Raw genomic sequence first — 18,118 nt, 5'->3', positions numbered from 1 at the left:
ATTTCCCTCAAGAAAGCAATCAACACAATCACCCTGGTTACCCCTCCCGCCCTGGTTATACTTTCTTCCACCCTCTTCCGTCAGGTGGAAGATACTAAAGTTTGAATACATGTATAAACAGATTCAAGAACAGCTTCTTCCCCGCTGTTATTAGACTTCTGAATGGACCTCTCAAATTTTAAATTTAATGTTGATCTCGGTGTTTGTGCAAATTTGCTGCAGCTGTAACATTATATCCATTGCTCTGTTCTATTACCCTTATGCACTTTGTATGACACGATCTCCCTGTACTGCACTCGAAACAAAACTTTTCACTGTATCTAGGTACATGAGGCAAAAATAAATCAAATCAAATCCCATGCCCCAGCACCTTCCCCATGAGGCCTGCAAATGATTTCTCTTCACATAGTGATTAGATTGTCTTTGGAAAGCTGCTAATGAATCGGTTTCCACTGACAGTGCATTCCAGGAGAACTCAATTTGCTGTAATGAAAATGTATCTCTTCTCTTCACGCATAGTTTCACCCCACCAGCTTTTTTTTTGCCATCATTCACTTCCTCTCCAACACAAGGCAGGAGTAATAAAATGCTGTGCTGAGTTTGCCTCTCATCATGTATTTCCATTACCAGGGGGAATGTTTTGGGAATGTGAAAAGAGGGGATAATGGGATTGATCTAGGTCTGAAAGTGGTTCCACTTGAGTTCAATGGGTTTAAAACCTCCCCACAGCAGGTGAGAAAAACTGTTCAATCCATTAACAGCCACGTGAGACAGGTCAGCATTGACCGTCTTTGAAAGTCGTACTGAACTATCTATTTTAAGATTTTTACATTCATGTACCAGAGATATTGTTTTCTCCTGGTGCTTTTCCAAGAATCTTTACTGTCCTGCCAAGGACATTAAAAACTAATGGCTTGTTTGAGAAGGTGAACCTAACTGGGTGACAGCCCATTCCACATTGAACCTCAGCATCACTTTTATCTAGCAACGTTTCAACCTTTTTTGCTGTTCCTCCTGTCCCCTTTGCCACAGCTACAACGTACAACTATAGACTCCGTCAGTCAGAAAACCACAGACTCCATCAGTCCGACAAACACAAGCTCCAACAGTCTCACAACAGCACAATCCAACAGTCTCCCAACTACAGACTCCATCAGTCACACAACCACAGACTCCATCAGTCACACAACTATGGACTCCGTCAGTCAGAAAACTACAGGCTCCATCAGTCTGACAAACACAGGCTCCAACAGTCTCATAATAGCACAGTCCAACAGTCTCCCAACTACAGACTCCATCAGTCACAGAACTATGGACCCCGTCAGTCAGAAAACTACAGGCTCCATCAGTCTGACAAACACAGGCTCCAACAGTCTCACAATAGCACAGTCCAACAGTCTCCCAACTACAGACTCCATCAGTCACACAACCACAGACTCCATCAGTCACACAACTATGGACTCCGTCAGTCAGAAAACTACAGGCTCCATCAGTCCGACAAACACAGGCTCCAACAGTCTCATAATAGCACAGTCCAACAGTCTCCCAACTACAGACTCCATCAGTCACACAACCACAGACTCCATCAGTCACACAACTATGGACTCCGTCAGTCAGAAAACTACAGGCTCCATCAGTCCGACAAACACAGGCTCCAACAGTCTCATAATAGCACAGTCCAACAGTCTCCCAACTACAGACTCCATCAGTCACAGAACTATGGACCCCGTCAGTCAGAAAACTACAGGCTCCATCAGTCTGACAAACACAGGCTCCAACAGTCTCACAATAGCACAATCCAACAGTCTCCCAACTACAGTCTCCATCAATCATAAAACCACAGTCTCCATCAGTCATAAAACCACAGACTCCATCAGTCACACAACCACAGACTCCATCAGTCTGACAAACACAGACTCCATCAGTCACACAACAGCACAGTCCAACAGTCTGACAACCACAGGCTCCATCAGTCAAACACCACAGACTCCAACAGTCCGACAAACACAGACACCATCAGTCACACAACAGCACAGTCCAACAGTCTGACAACCACAGGCTCCATCAGTCAAACACCACAGACTCCAACAGTCTGACAAACACAGACACCATCAGTCACACAAGCACAACACTGCCTCACAATCGAGGTTGGGTCCATGCTGAGTAACGTTACAGCACCAGCCCATTATATACAGTAATGGGATGGGCCCGAGACACTGTGAATCAAAAGCCTGACAGTGTCATATTCCAGAAGTGGTTCCAAATTAGCATGATCAACCGTAAATACATACAAACAAATCAACAGATATAACACAGTGTGGAGCTGGAGGAACACAGCAGGCCAACCAGCATCAGAGGAGCGGGAAAGCTGACGTTTTGGGTCGGGACCCAATCAACTGTCATTTTAAAACCTAATTAGAGAGTACAGACATCTTCAGTCTGAATATGAAGTTTCTACATCTCCTTCTGTTGTCAATTTTCAAACTTGGTTCGTTTTCAAATCACTGGTCTTATTCACAGTAGAAAATAACCTGTTGTTTGTCAAGAAACCTATTATAACCATATTGAAGTCTTATTCAATGAGATGTTGACTCCCTGAAGTCTAGCTGGCTTATGTGTGCAACAAAAATCGCTGCCTTTTTTACCAAAGCTGTACAGAAGAAGGGATAGTTGAACTTAAATCATTGGGCGAGAATCTGGTGGGACTGGGTGGTTTTATACCCTATAACCTTCCATTTACCTCAAATCAGAGTACAATTGTTTTGACTTTAAAAGTCAGCACTGTTCCCAATCTTCTCAGCCTTCACAATGGGTGGGTTAGATCAGAGGGCTCCTTAATTAAAGGAGATTTCACACTCATTGATAAAAGATCAAGCTGGTGATCTGCTGATATGCTCCACGAATTACAAGCTGACTGCCAAAGAAAGTTCAGACAGCAGATAAAGTGGAAATCCGTAAAGAATACACACAACTCAAACTCAAACTCAGAAACCGAAATGTCCCATCTTCAGAAATTCAAAGTCAACGAGGCCAGTTGTTGAAGGAATTGGACCAATATGAGCCAATCTATAACCCACTTAAAATATATGTCTGAGATGTTATAACTTACAGAATCATGTTAATAACATGTCATGGCTTAGCCTCGATTCTGCACCAGTCTTACTTTTAAGCTGATTGACTACCTGTACACCCTAAACCCAACTGGAATAATAATCATCCATTTGAAGGTTAAACAAATTACTGTCTACTGTACAGTTAGATGATAGATAACTGGATGATATATCTTATTGGATTGACTGGGTCTTGAGATTATGACAGGAGATACTAAGCAACAAATCATTTAACTTTCTTAAGAAAAGCAGACATATCTTGGACAGTATCTGTGCCTGATGGAGAAACACCAACAGACAATGAATGAGACTTTTCACTACACTGACATCACAATGAAAGGTGAGACAACCTGTTTGTCATTGGGAGCACTGGGGTAACCAGAAAAAGAAGCCCACTCATTGCCGACTGGATTAGGGAATAGTAACACACTCAGGGGAATAAACAGACAAAATTGATCTTTGATTACCTCACTGGCCTAGACAGATTGCTCTGTGAGCACTGAAACAACAGAAGGCCCTTCAGCCCTTTAAGCCTATTTTGTCCTTAAATTAGGTCATGACTGATTAGTTTCATAATTCTATTTACATGTTTTTGTTCTATATTCTTTCCTGACATTTATACCAACCTTGAGAGGTTGACTGGCCCCCAAAATGCAAAGCCATTCAGGAGAAAGAATTCCAGATGTTTACTTGCTTCCTGATTTTACTCTGGAATGAATTCTGACTGTCAAACAGCCTTCCCTTTCCCAATGCCAACATTTGTATCATTAATTAACAGGACTTTGTTCTGTTGTTTGGGACACAGTGTTTTGGAGATAAATCTTTAACTCCTGGACTTCCCAGGCCCATTGTGGGATAGTTGTCAACTTCATTAACATTTATGTAATCTGAACCTGACATCACTCACTAAGAACTGCTTTGAATTGAGCCAGGTTTGATGAACTGGTCTTTATCATTCCCCAATGAGAAGAGGTCAGTGGTCATCCAGGATCATCTGCTTTGGTCACCCGTGTCCACCAGGTTAATTTTTCTACCTGTACCCAGGCTGAGAGTTTACACACCTCACCCTATTATTGACCCCACAAAATGGTTTTAGTGACACATTCTGACACCCAGCCACTTCTTCACATGGGAAGGCACCTCAGTACTCCCTTTGAACGTTGCCACAGTTGCTACACTAAAGAAAAGGTGGTCAAAGGGAACGAAAAGGGGGAGAGTGATGTGATGCAGATAGTTCAGTCAACAGTACCTTCCACTTCATATGAATGCACCATTGAGGAGGAAGAAAAGACAATAAGTAGAGAATGCAGACACACAGAGTTACAGAATCAGAGAAATTATGGGGCACAATAACATGAAAATTACATACAATTACATTAAATATACAACACATAGCAGGCCACCAGCCCAACGGGTCCAAGTTGGTATTAATGTTCCACACAGGCATGATCCCACCATTGTCCAGCTTCTCGATTTGCCAATCTAGAATCCCATATGAAATCCAGTAAGCAATTAACAGTGATTGGGGTGAAATGTGGGTTACATTACTGTGTTTACGATCCCCTTACAGAAAGCATTTTGAGGATCATTTTCATGAGGAAATGCTGAGTTGAAATTGATTGTTTGAATGAAAGATTTAATCATTCATCCCACTTGCTGACTTATCAACATGTTCTGGTTTAACTGCAGTGGTTCCATTCTCTGGCTGTTCAGTAGTTTCTCAATTGAGTCCTGAACCATGTTCATTATGATAACCGGGGCTTGTCCACTAAGGTGTTAAAAACTCTTGGTGAATTAGGCAAGAGTTTAATATTTCATATATAGTAAATAAGTAAAATGTGTTTTTAAAAAAAACCAGTATGGAACTCTTGCTGTGTCTTGAGTAAGAAACACACTCAGTGTTGTTTTGTTAAGGGCTGGATCCATGACCTTTCAACTCAGTGATTTATGCTGAAATTATTTTTCAATAAAGTAATAGACTAGACAGAAATGCAAAATCTCCTTTCTCTAGCAGGTTATGTTTGGCAAAGCCTCCAATTTAAGAATATCGTTCCTTGTGCAGTTTATCAGAATGCTCTAATCATGGGGAAAAGTACAACGCACTCGATAACATATGAATTTTGCAATCACCTATGCACTTGAAACACAAATACATCAACAAAACACTCCATCAGCCTTTTGGAGGAGAATTTAGTCCAACTAGACAAATTAGAAAAGAAATACTTATTCATAATCACAAAGAACAAGAATGTAAAAAAACTCTACTTAACCATATTCTGGGATCATAAGATATAGTGATGCATTCACTGACTGATTCTTATTGCTGGAATGGGGAAAGGGAATTTCGGCAAAGACTCCGAGACAAAGGTACTACCTACAATGGGAAATCTAAAGGGCTGATATGGGTCCCCCCTGTCATTAAAGTAGAGTCGCTTCAGTCAGTAAACTTTCACTCACACCAGCTTTTGCTCTTAAATATCCACCCAATCCATTCATCCTGAGTTTTCTATAATATGCTCGTTTGGAGATGTGTTTGGCAGGCTGGAAGTTCATGGATTTATAGGGCTTTACTGCAGCATTTTACAGAATTAGACCTAATGTTTGAGGAATCAGCAACAGTTCAGGCTAAAAGGTGAAGGGAAATTTAATGAGATGTAATTCTTTCAGATCTCCTAACAAGACAGCTTTAACCCAGGGAATGGGGATTTCTAATGAAACTGACAGGGCAGAAATAGAGAACTGGCTGACTCATGTGTGACTTCTTGACAATAGACAGGGGCCAAGTGTAGATACCTTACAATGGGGGGATCCCATGGAGGAAAATTTAATAACCATATTCTTACTAAAAATACGGGATACTTCAATAGTCTAACTCCACTGAAGTAGACTTTTAAAAACAATTTTACCCATTTCCAAAATAGGAAACAGAAACCATTTTCACCTCATGTACAGCATGAGTTAGTTCCAGAGCAAAGTTCCCCATGAGTCTACATTATCCTATGAAACACTCTTGGGACTTTTTTAATTTCACTCTTGGGATGTGATCTCACTAGCTGGGCCAGCACTTATTGCCCATTCCAAGTTGCCCTTGAGAAGGTAGGGGTGAACTGGCTTTTTGAACTGCTGCAGTTCCTTGTGTTGTTAGTTTGCTGCACTGGGTTAGATGTAGGTGTAAAGCTTCCTCTACCAAACACTCCCAGGACAGGTGTCGCACAGCCAAATGCAGGGCAAGATGACTGGCCAACTACTCCTCTGAAGCTCGACAAAATGCCTCAGCCTCTGCTGGAAGGCATAATTCTATCTGCACCAATATGCCACTCTTCATTTCTTACACTAATGACTCTGTGGGCTGCCTGGTTAGATTGCCAATTTAATGCTGATATAGAGGCAGCTTTATTTTTGAAACTCATGATCATATTGGGCTGAGCTAAGCCAGCTGGAGGCCTGGAATGAAGTCCCACCTGCTCTGGATGTGTACAATAACATCTCTGAACAGGTTGATTCGGAAGTATCTAGGGCTGAGCTAAGTCTTCCCAAAATTGTGTTGTGCTCATGCACTGTGTCACAGAAATGAACTTGATTTAATCAGTCTGCATTGAATTTGAACCCAGAGGTCAAGATCCAGTTCACCAAATCTCCCCTTTCCTCTCCTTTATGATTTTTGGCAAGAACTCTGAGGATGAATATTTAATCAGACCAAACCATAATGCGTACTTTAGTGAATCTCACGATTGCATTGCCTTGTCTTCCATTGGCTGGGCCCAGCAGAGTTTAAGTTGGTTTAAAACAGCTCCTCAAATTTTTGCTATGGCATTTCCTTATTGTATCAGAGCATTTAAGTTCTTTCAGATGCACTGATCCTCTACACTAACCAGGAAAATAAACCTGACAGGGAGCTTTGAGATTATTGAAAGGTTCCCAACAGCATCTAGAATTTAACAAAAAAGTGTAATTATCTTACAATTTGCTCTTGTGTTACTCACAATCCTTCTCATCTCTTCACCACATCCTTACATCATCCCCCGCATCAAACTCAACAAGCATCTGAACCATTAATAAACATCACAGAGGATTGTGCAAGATAGAATAATTACAGTCTTTTGTCTTTACATTTGTAAAGGATAAATGGAGTACTGAGGGTCCATTCCTATCATTTCAAAATTATTGTGGGTAAAATTAAAACAGCCTTATTCTTCCCCCACCCACTCCCCCCAGAGGCACCCTCTTCAAGAGCTGGGTTTCTATTTCTCCACCTACATCTCCATTCATCAGCTTGCAGTCATCTTCGATTTCATCTGCGCTGTCCTCATCCGACACCTCACCTTCTTCAGCATCATCGCTGATGTTTGCAGGGAGTTTCTTTCCCTAATAGAGAGAACCAGGAAAATAAGGGTAAATCAGTCAGCAATGGGAAGAGAAGAATGAAAATGGAGTGAGGGACAAAAAGGTTGGAATGGAACTAAATCAATGAGAAAGAAAGAAATGAAAGATAGACAGGAAAGCAAAATGGAGAGGAGTAAGAGAGAAATGAAAGGCTGCGAGAGAGAAAGAGTTAGAAAGAGCAAAGAACAAAGAAAATTACAGCACAGGAACAGGCCCTTAGGCCCTCCAATCCTGTGCTGATCCAGATCCTCTATCTAAATCTGTCGCCTATTTTCCAAGGATCTGTATCCGTCTGCTCCCTGCCCATTCATGTATCTGTCTAGATACATCTTAAATGACGCTATCGTGCCCACTTCTACCACCTCCACTGGCAATGCATTCCAGGCACCCACCATGCTCTGCGTAAAGAACTTTCCACGCATATCTCCCTTAAACTTTTCCCCTCTCACCTTGAAATTGTGACCCCTAGTAATTGAGTCCCCCACTCTGGGAAAACGCTTCTTACTATCCACCTGTCTATACCTCTCATTATTTATAGACCTCAATCAGGTCCCCCCTCAACCACCTAACGTAAATAATCCTAATCGACTCAGCCTCTCTTCATAGCTAGCTCCCTCCATACCAGGCAACATCCTGGTGAGCCTCCTCTGCACCGTCTCCAAAGCATCCACATCCTTTTGGTAATGTGGTGACCAGAACTGTACGCAGTCTTCAAAGTGTTGTTGAACCAAAGTCCCATACAACTGCAGCATGACCTGTCAACTCTTGTACTCAATACCCCGTCCACTGAATGAAAGCATCCCGGATGCCTTCTTGACCACTCCAGCGACCTGCGTTGCCACCTTCAAGGTACAATGGACCTGAACACCCAGATCTTTCTGTGCATCAATTTTCCCCAGGGCTTTTCCAATTACCCTATAGTTCGCTCTTGAATCGGATCTTCCAAAATGCATCACCTAGCATTTGCCTGGATTGAACTCCATCTGCCATTTATCTGCCCAACTCTCCAATCTATCTATATTCTGCTGCATTCTCCGACAGTCCCCTTCACTCTCTGCTACTCTACCAATCTTATTGTCATCTGCAAACTTGCTAATCAGACCATCTATACCTTCCTCCAGATCATTTACGTATATCACAAACAACAGTGGTCCCAACGCAGGTCCCTGTGGAACACCACTGGTCACAGTTCTCCATTTTGAGAAACCTCCTCCCACTGCAACTCTCTGTCTCCTGTTGCCCAGCCACTTCTCTATACATCTCACTAGTACACCCTGAATCCCATGCAACTTCACTTTCTCCATCAGCCTACCATGGGGAACCTTATCCGACACCTTACTGAAGTCCATGTATATGACATCCACAGCCCTTCCCTCATCTATCAACTTTGTCACTTCCTCAAAGAATTCTATCACATGACTTTCCCCGCACAAAACCATGCTGCCTGTCACTAATAAGCCCATTTTCTTCCAAATGTAAACAGATCCTATCCCTCAGTAACTTCTCCAGCAGCTTCCCCACCACTGACGTCAGGCTCACTGGTCTGTAATTACCTGGATTATCCTTGCTACCCTCCCTAAACAAGGGGACAACATTAACAATTCTCCAGTCCTCTGGGACTTCACCCGTGCTCAAGGATGCTGCAAAGGTATCTGCTAAGGCCCCAGCTATTTCCTCTCTCACTTCCCTCAGTAACCTGGGATAGATCCCATCCAGACCTGGGGACTTGTCCACCCTAATGCCTTTTAGAATACCCAACACTTGCCCCCCTCCTTATGCTGACTTGACCTAGAGTAATCAAACATCTATCCCTACCCTCAACATCCATCACGTCCCTCTCCTCAGTGAATACTGACGCAAAGTACTCATTAAGAATCTCACTCATTTTCTCTGACTCCTCACATAACTTCCCTCCTTTGCCCTTGAGTGGGCCAGCCCTTTCTCTACTTACCCTCTTGCTCCTTACGTACGAATAAAAGGCTTTGGGATTTTCCTTAACCGTGTTTGCTAAAAATATTTCATGACCCTTTTAATCCTCTTAATTCCTTGTTTCAGATTGGTCCAACTTTCCCGATATTCTTCCAAAGTTACATTTGTTTTTAGTCTCCTAGACCTTATGTATGTTTCCTTTTTCCTCTTTGCTAGTCTCACAATTTCACTTGTCATCCATGGTTCCTTCATCTTGCCCTTTTTAGTTCCTCATTTTCAAAGGGACATATCTGTCCTGCACTCTAATCAACCTCTCTTTAAAAGCGGATGTGGATCAAATGTGGATTTACCCTCAAACAGCTGCTCCCAATCCACATTCCCCAGCTCCTGCCAAATTTTTCTATAGTTGGCCTTCCCCCAGTTTAGCACTCTTCCTTTGGGACCACTCTCGTCTTTGTCCATCAGTATTCTAAAACTTACAGAATTGTGATCGCTATTCCCAAAGTAATCCCCTACTGAAACATCAACCACCTGGCCAGGCTCATTCCCCAATATCAGGTCCAGTGTGGCCCCTTCCCAAGTTGGACTATTTACATACTGCTCTAGAAAACCCTCCTGGATGCTCCTTACAAATTCTGCTCCATCTAAACCCCTAACACTAAGTGAATCCCAGGCAATGTTGGGAAAATTAAAATCTCCCATCACCACCACCCTGTCGCTCCTACATCTTTCCATAATCTATCTACATATTTGTACCTCTATCTTACGCTCGCTGAAGGGGAAAAGAAAGTCAGGAAAAGGAGAGGGAAAATGCAAATAGGAAAAACAGGTGGAGCGATGGGAATGAGGGAAAGAACAGGCGAAAGATGAGAGATGGAAAAGAGGGAGACAGAGTGAGAAAAGAATGAATTATAGATATATAGAAAAGAGGGGAGGAGGGAGAAAAGAGGAGAGAACAGGATATTGGAAAGAGTAAGAGGGATATGGGAAGAGAGAAAAATATCAGAGATGTAACAAACTCAAATGGTCATAGACAAACGTTAGAAGCTTAAAGCTGAAAACTCTTAGTCAAGAGAGGTAGCAGGAACTGCCAATGCTGGAGAATCTGAGATAACACGGTGTAGAGCTGGATGAACACAGCAGGGCAAGCAGCATCAGAGGAGCAGGAAGGCTGATGTTTTGGGTCTAGACCCTGCATCAGAAAACTTCTTCAGAATTTCTGAAGAAGGGTCTAGGCCTGAAACGTCAGCTTTTGTGCTCCTGAGATGCTGCTTGGCCTGCTGTGTTCATCCAGCTCCACACCTTGTTATCTCAAACTCTTAGTCAAACCTGATTAGTCAGAAACTCTACTCTCTACTGTAGGAGTGACCTGGACAGCACAGATTGTAGACAAATCATGGAGACAGCTTCATTCACAGTGACTGTTAGTTGAAGACATGCCAACAGAAAGTAAAGGACTCTGCGGAGAATAACCTTGTAGGTGAGGAGATGTGCACCACAGGCTGGTGCACAATGTATTGCAGTACTTTAAATCTCATCATTACCAGACTTAAAAATATTGGCTTCCTACCATTATATGAATCATGGAGCAATGTTTTACAACTTCTGAAGGGAACTATTCCCAGTGCATAGCTTTAAAAGGAGAAGCGGCATTTCCTTGACATACTAGTCACAGTGTCCACAGTTACACTATCGGGGGCTTTAAAGCAAAGATTGGATCCTTAGGTCAATCTTCCCCATGTCTAGCCCCAAGGAAATAAGATCAACACACTTCAAGAGATCCTGGTTTGATACCTGGACTGTGTGTTGCCTTACCAGAAACCAATGCACGTTCTGGATGTGAATTTGCTCGCTGAGCCGGAAGGTTCGTTTTCCGACGTTTCATCACCGTTCTAGGTAACATCATCAGTGAGACTCCGGTGAAGCGCTTTCGGAAAGCAGAACATAACACCAGCGCTTCACCGGAGGCTCACTGATGATGTTACCTAGAATGGTGACGAAACGTCTGAAAATGAACTTTCCAGCTCAGCGAGCAAGCTCACATCCAGAACCTCAACCATCTGAGCTACAGATCTTTTCAAAACTCCCAATGCAGGTCTGTGAGTATAAGAGTGATGGGTGAATGTGACTCACTATCATTGGTTAACCCTAAGGAACCACCATCTAACCTGACAGAGAGCTTCCCAGGGTTTGCAGGACAGTAAGAGAGTGGGGGAAATGTGAATAGAAAGTGTACCATGAGAAAAAGAAATAAATTCATCATTATATGTTCTAGCTCATTGCATTCAAACAGCTGTTGTTTCTTTGTCAGGAAATAGAATCACCTTGTTTCTATTAAAAAAAAAATCACTTTGCTTAAATGACCCAATTTTTTTATGAATCAATTTCATTACAGTTAAAATGTACATCAAGCATGGACATTTGAGCATAAATCAATGTGTCCCCAATCTTTCCAGCATTGCCTGATATAGAGCAGTTGAAATAGTACACAGAACAACAGTCAACCTCGATGACATTTCATTGTCTCACCCGTACTCATTTCCATCTCATCACTTGTTAGCTAGTCATGCATAAGACAACAGACATTATAACTTCAGAACAGCACAAGGTGATGACTGTTAAGCAAGGGACTCAGGAGGGTCATGATCAAGGAATAATTGAAGTGTGGATGAAATCAGTGGAGAATGAGACTGGGGACATAAGTGAAATCAAGGGGCAAGCAGACCAAAGGATTAAATTGCTTTCACTCAGTAACCAGGGGTTCATTCTAGTGACTATCACTGGTAAAATAAGAGGACATTACACCTAATTAGATGTACAGAAACAGGGCATTTGGTCTAACCGATCTGTGCCAGTGTCAATATTCTACATGAGACTTCTGCCAGTCCTATCTTGCCTTTGTTTCCCTCCAATCCCTTCTCCGCCATTTATGTACAAAACCTTCTTTCGAATACATCAAAACTCTCTGCTTCAATCGTTCCACGTGGCAGGCAGCTTCAAATTTTCACTACTTTCCATGCAAAGCAACTTTTCCTCAGGTCTTTAAAAAGAACTTGCGATTATTGTCATATGGAAGAGCAGTGATGATTTCTTAGTCTCCGGGCCAGCACAATCTCTCAATCAATATTACTAAGACAAAAATCTGGCCATTGTCTTATTGCCATTTGCTGGAACCTGCTATACGTAAAATGCCCACTGTACTTGTTACATTACAATGGTAACTATATTTCAAAAATATTTCATTGTTGAAATGTCCTCAGTAAATGAAAGGCATTTTATAAGTACATTCTTTTTCTTTTAAATAGAATCCTTTAATTATAGGTGGAGATGAAGGAAAGAAGCACATTACCTCAGCAACATGAGAAAAAAATAAATTGACAGTTTTCTTTTACTCAAATTGGATTCAGATAAAATGTAATAGTTCTATAATCAGTCTCTGTGGGAAACATGTTAGTAATAGCCCCATCAAGTCTTGCTAAATATTAATGAAGGTTTAATTGCCTGCTTACCTTTACAAGAATCTTGCCCTTCAGGCTATCAGGTGAAGGGAGTTGAGTCATATCATCTACATGCACTGAAGACACATCAAGTTTATCACCCAAGATCTCGCATAGGTACTGGGCCATCTTTTTCTGCTGGGGTACACTGCAGTGGTTTTCAATGGAGAGAATAACCGGATATCTGCAAATCAGATTCAAACCAAACATTCAGCACAGAGTTATAAAACTTTCAAAGCACAATGCTACTTCAAAATGGCATTGGGCAGCTCTGGAATGTGGGAACTGTCATATTAATAGAGTAGGAGGTGCCTTTACAGATGGGGCTGCAGCATGTTTTGTTGGAGTTTTATGCTTTACGTGACCCACGTCATCTGGGTCATGGGAGATGAGATGGTGCTGAGGGAGCTGTACTCTTCATCTAATCCAGGGGCATTTTGTTTATTGACTGAATGGAAATTCTTGAAGCCAAGTGCTTGCTTCCTCAATTGCTAAGTTTAAGCTATTTAGTCCTTCACGTAGTGCAAGGAAAGGACACGCCTTGATCATGTATTTTATTTTTTGTGTCTCATCACAAGGGCAGAAGGGTTTTGTACTGAGGTCCCAGTAGTAGAAGGGCTACACAGTGGCCCTAACTTGTCCTGAATCTGTTAAGCAGGGACCACTCTCAGCAGTGTAGTGCAAAGCCTGCTGTTCAACAAATGACATTTGACGCAAGGAATACGTTAGTGACTTCATATGTTTCCCATTCCTTTGATCCCATGGAGGCCTGATTCTAGATCTTGCTGAGGGAGTTTGTTCAGGGAGTGCGGAGACAGAAGGTGGGAAGTGGCTGATTGAACTTGTCATTTCAAGGAGGAAGCGAGGTGCATCATCAACGGTTTCAATTTGCTTCTGTGTTTTCAATAGTCAGAAAACCTTGGCCTGGGAGCATTTGTTGAGACAGTGCAGAGGGACATTCACTCTGTAGCTGACCTCTCTATACCTGTGTGTTAATGGATCATGTGACTGTGTGGGGCATAATGTTCCTTGGAACTTCTGTTAAAATTGGGCCTACTGCTTCTTTCTGTTCATCTGCTGCTGTGAAACTTAGTTCAGGGGCATTCGATCAGAATCTCAATACTCACTCTGACTTTGCAAAGGCGTACTTGTTGATAGTTTCAATCACATCTCGGAAGAGGATCTTGGAAGTGAGAGTGTAGCCATGGTGAACAATAGGCTCTCCATCTGGTCCATCCCAACAGTCAACTAAAAGACAACATCATCACTTACAAAACATAATGCATCAAATAATGGCTTTATTGACCACACTATGCACAGGACAGCAGAATCCTTGTCTTCTAATCTATCCAGAGGTACAGTCCTCTTCATTTCTGTCATCTCCTCCAGCCTTACAAACCTCCAAGACACTTGCTCTCCTATAATTCTAGCTATTGGAACAACTCCAATTCTCCACCTTTAACTGCTTCACCAATAGAGGGCACATGCACACCTGCCTATGCCACAAGCTCTGCAATTGTCTTCACATCTCTCTGTCTCTCTAGACTTCGCTCTCCTCTCTTGAGATCTGTGGAGCACCAATCATTGAGTGCGTTCAAGACAGAGGCGAATAAATTTCTCGCTATTAAAGACATCTTGGTATGTGTGACTAGTGCAGGAAAATAGTGCAGAGATAAAAGATCAGCCAGCATCTATGTGTTACAGACTGAAGGAACTGAAATGCTTACTCCTGCTTCTATTTTCTCTGTGTAGTGAATGGAACCGTGGCAAGGTAGATCTCATTGACTATGAGATCCTTGACTGGGTTTGTTAACTGGGGCCAATCAGGGATCCCTGGCTGACAGATATAAACAGGAGTTTCAAAAGGTCTTCTCAGTCTAGGGACCAGCTCTGAGCTGGTTGCTCACAGCGCTGTACAGTGCGCATGGAAATAAAGGGTGACGGGATATAGGCCTCTGTGGTTATTTCACTATTGGTTACATTACATCCCCAGAGTTTTAATGGGAAACATGTTGACTATGTATTTCTGAAGTCTTAAAAAATCCCAGAAATGCCACAAGTTTCCTTTTCAAATGCAGTGAGGCCAGTCCTTCCATAGCAACAAGTGAAGACACGCACTGCTTTAAGTAGCATTCACAATCCTTAGATATGACTTGTTCATCCCTGTTTTCCTGTGGTCTGTTAGGAGAAGAAGTTGGTGGAAGCGCCATCCTGCAAAATGCAGTATGATTTGGTTATCAATGAGCTGCTTAATGATGCTGCAGGTGGCTGCTTTTAGGACTGGTTTCATCTTCTTTAACAAGGTGTGTTTTGCACCAAATGCAGGTTGAACCAGTATTAAAACTAAAGTACCCAGGCAGCAACTACAACTCAAGCTGGAAAAATCATTCTGGCAGCATCTGTAGAGACAGAGAGAGAAACAGAGTTGATGTTTTGAGTTTGGTAAGGAGAACAGTCACGCCAAACTTGAAACATTGACTTGATTTCTCTCCATAGATGCTGCCAGACCTGTTGAGTTTCTCCAGCATTCTTTGCATTTCTTTCAAGTTTCCAGCGTCTGCGGCATTTTGGCTTTATTGTTGTAAAAATGTATTCTTGTTTATGAATATCTTTCTGTAGAAAGTCCAGTTATATAGAATCTCAAAATACAACACAGTGCCAACCATTTCTGCAGTATCTAATATACAGTATAGCTGAAAGAGCTGAGAGTACAATACTCGTTTAGTAGCTGTTGTCAGGCTAAATGCTTTCAATTTACTATAATGGCAATCCTGATTTTACAAAATTGCATCCCTTTGTGCTGATTTTTATTGTGGGGAAATTAATGTCCATTGTAATAAGTATTGTGATGACTGAATTGTCACTGACTATGGATCATATGTCACAAGTTAACAGGATAATGCTATGACAGTAACATCTTTTGAAATGAATTTGCTTTGTAGACATTCCTTTGCTTGCTTTTCAACAATAGGGAAAATCTTTATAACGTCTCGCATCATCTGTTTTTGCCCAAGTTAAACATAAGACACTTGAACCAGCAACTTTGAAGATTAAATTAATTGCGATTTCTTTTGGACCATATAAGAAGGACAAACTGACACCTATATAGCTTTCACACCCTCCCTGATTTCTTAAAATAACCCACAATCAATAAAATATATTATTGTAGCGAAGTCATTGTAGCAACACAGGAAACACAACAACTTGTGCACAGAAAACTTCCAGAAATAGCATATTCTCTCGACCAGCTAATCTGTTTCTACTGGTGTTGTTTGAGGGATGAACATCGACCAAAATACAGGGGAGCACTTCCCATTTGTTCATCACAGGGACTTTTCACAGTCATCTAAGAAGGCTAACAGGATTACCAAGTGTCAGCACCTTGGACAGCATCGCATTTTCAGTGAAGCACTGGAGTGTCAGACTAGATTATGTTGCTGAAGACTCTGCAGTCTTCCCCGAACACACAACCTACTAAATCAGATGCAACTAAGCCACAACTGACAGATTTTTAAAAGAAAGGATGTGATAAATAGTGAAGACTGTAGCGACACTAGCACCTAATACTATATAAGGCATTACCTTCCTGAAACACCTCTCATCCCCACCCACCGAGAGAAAGCAAACAGCGTTGGTCTTACCTTCAACACAGCGACAGCCAGTCTGTAGTACCCAAGCATACATGTCCACTCGGGACTGTGACATTAGTTGGTCCCCCATCAGGTAGGTGTTGTGAGAGGAGGCAATGTAATAATTACACATAGGCTGTGTCATGTCCTGGCTCACTTTGTAATGTTCAGGGTTAAAAATATCACCTGCTGGGCTTCTCATGTAGTTTGTGAAACCTGTGAGATTGGAAACAAAATCATTCCACTTGTGAATGAGTCAAGGATAAGTGGATCGAACTGAGATCAGTTCTCAAGACAGTAGTTAGGAAACCCATCACCGTACAAAGAAAGATAAATCGGAGGAACTCTGTCTCTCAAAGGTAATGGATGCTAAGTGATTTAATCATTAAAATTTTTGAAATTAGCTTTCATAGTTAAATGGGGATATTACAGCACATGGAGTGCGGGCAAGTGGATGGAACTATACTATAAGTAGCCATGATCAGACTGAACGGTAGACCAGATTCAAGAGGCTGAATGGTCTCCTTCTATCCCTATGTAAGGTTATCAATAACTAACATAAAAGCTGGAAGATAACAGGAGGCTGGAGATTGGAGGTTGACTGTACTAGATCAAACATCCAGAGTTGAATATAACACTGTGAGGACGAGACTTTTGGGAAGAGAATTGCTGCGATTGTACACACACTGCGCTTGCCTCCATTCCGAGTCAATCCACCCTGCGGAGTAGGGGATTATTAAATGCACCTCTGAGTTCCAAGCTGAAATCATAAAATCAATAATATTTCTAAATATTGGCTGGTAGCAGTATTTTTTTCCTTTTGATTCAGTAATTTGTTTTGCAATCAATAGATGAATGCACAATGTTCTCGAGCATCAGAACCGGGAAGTCTCTGATATGAACTCAGTTTGTACCCAGTAGGATGATGAGAGTAATAAACAGTAAGTGTTGATTTTATTTTTAAAAATGACATAATTGTTGGAAAAGCTAGGTGTAACTGTGTGAACATGTATGTTTACGTGTGTGTGTGTGTGTGTGTGTGTGTGTGTGTGTGTGTGTGTGTGTGTGTGTGTGTGTGTGTGAGACAGAGAATGAGCTGTTGGTAATGGGATAAGTGCGGGGTTCCCCTGCGATGCTGCTGATGAGCCCACAGGTCTGCTAACATCCATCATCCGCGAGAAATATGAGGCATAGCTACCTGAGTAATGCATCAGAGAACAATGCTTACGGAACTGTAGCCTCAGTGAGGTGTCATTGAGAGGAGAAACTGGGGGCATGAAAATGCAAGCTTACCATCAATCCCAAGGACCCCTTGCTTCCTGTTCTCCAGGCATGGCTCAAATTTATCAACAATCTCCAGGCAATGTTCCTTTGTAACACTGGTCATCTAATTAGGAAAGTCAAGAAATGAGAGTGGCTTACACAGTCATTCACCTCTCTGCTTTGTCTGTCATTACACAGCCTGCTCTCCACTCAGACAGCGAGATGTTTAATCACAGGGGATGGTTCTAATCCTGTCGCTCAGTGTTGTCCTGATTACTCACAGCCACTAAATGTTTGACACTGTTAA

The 18,118-nt window shown here is 42.0% G+C and overlaps 1 protein-coding gene and 1 long non-coding RNA gene across 2 annotated transcripts in view; one reads left to right on the top strand and one right to left on the bottom strand.

The window, feature by feature from the left end:
* The window catches only part of plch2a (phospholipase C, eta 2a), a 144,829-nt gene that overhangs the window by 63,310 nt on the left and 63,401 nt on the right, over positions 1 to 18,118 (bottom strand). Inside the window, exons 6-10 of the mRNA XM_059655609.1 lie at positions 17,842 to 17,935; positions 16,561 to 16,764; positions 14,047 to 14,167; positions 12,932 to 13,103; positions 7,368 to 7,475 (exon numbers count right to left, since the gene is read on the bottom strand). Coding sequence (XP_059511592.1) covers positions 7,368 to 7,475; positions 12,932 to 13,103; positions 14,047 to 14,167; positions 16,561 to 16,764; positions 17,842 to 17,935 — 699 coding nt within the window. The remainder of the gene's footprint in view (positions 1 to 7,367; positions 7,476 to 12,931; positions 13,104 to 14,046; positions 14,168 to 16,560; positions 16,765 to 17,841; positions 17,936 to 18,118) is intronic.
* LOC132211094 (uncharacterized) overlaps positions 1 to 18,118 on the top strand; it is a 130,071-nt gene that overhangs the window by 79,349 nt on the left and 32,604 nt on the right. The gene's annotated exons all lie outside the window — the stretch shown is intronic.

This window comes from Stegostoma tigrinum, chromosome 28 (genome assembly GCF_030684315.1).
Source record: "Stegostoma tigrinum isolate sSteTig4 chromosome 28, sSteTig4.hap1, whole genome shotgun sequence".
Classification (NCBI taxonomy): Eukaryota; Metazoa; Chordata; class Chondrichthyes; order Orectolobiformes; family Stegostomatidae; genus Stegostoma; species Stegostoma tigrinum.
The sequence above is the reverse complement of the archived record's forward strand: the minus strand, read 5'-3'. Positions and strand labels throughout refer to the sequence as shown.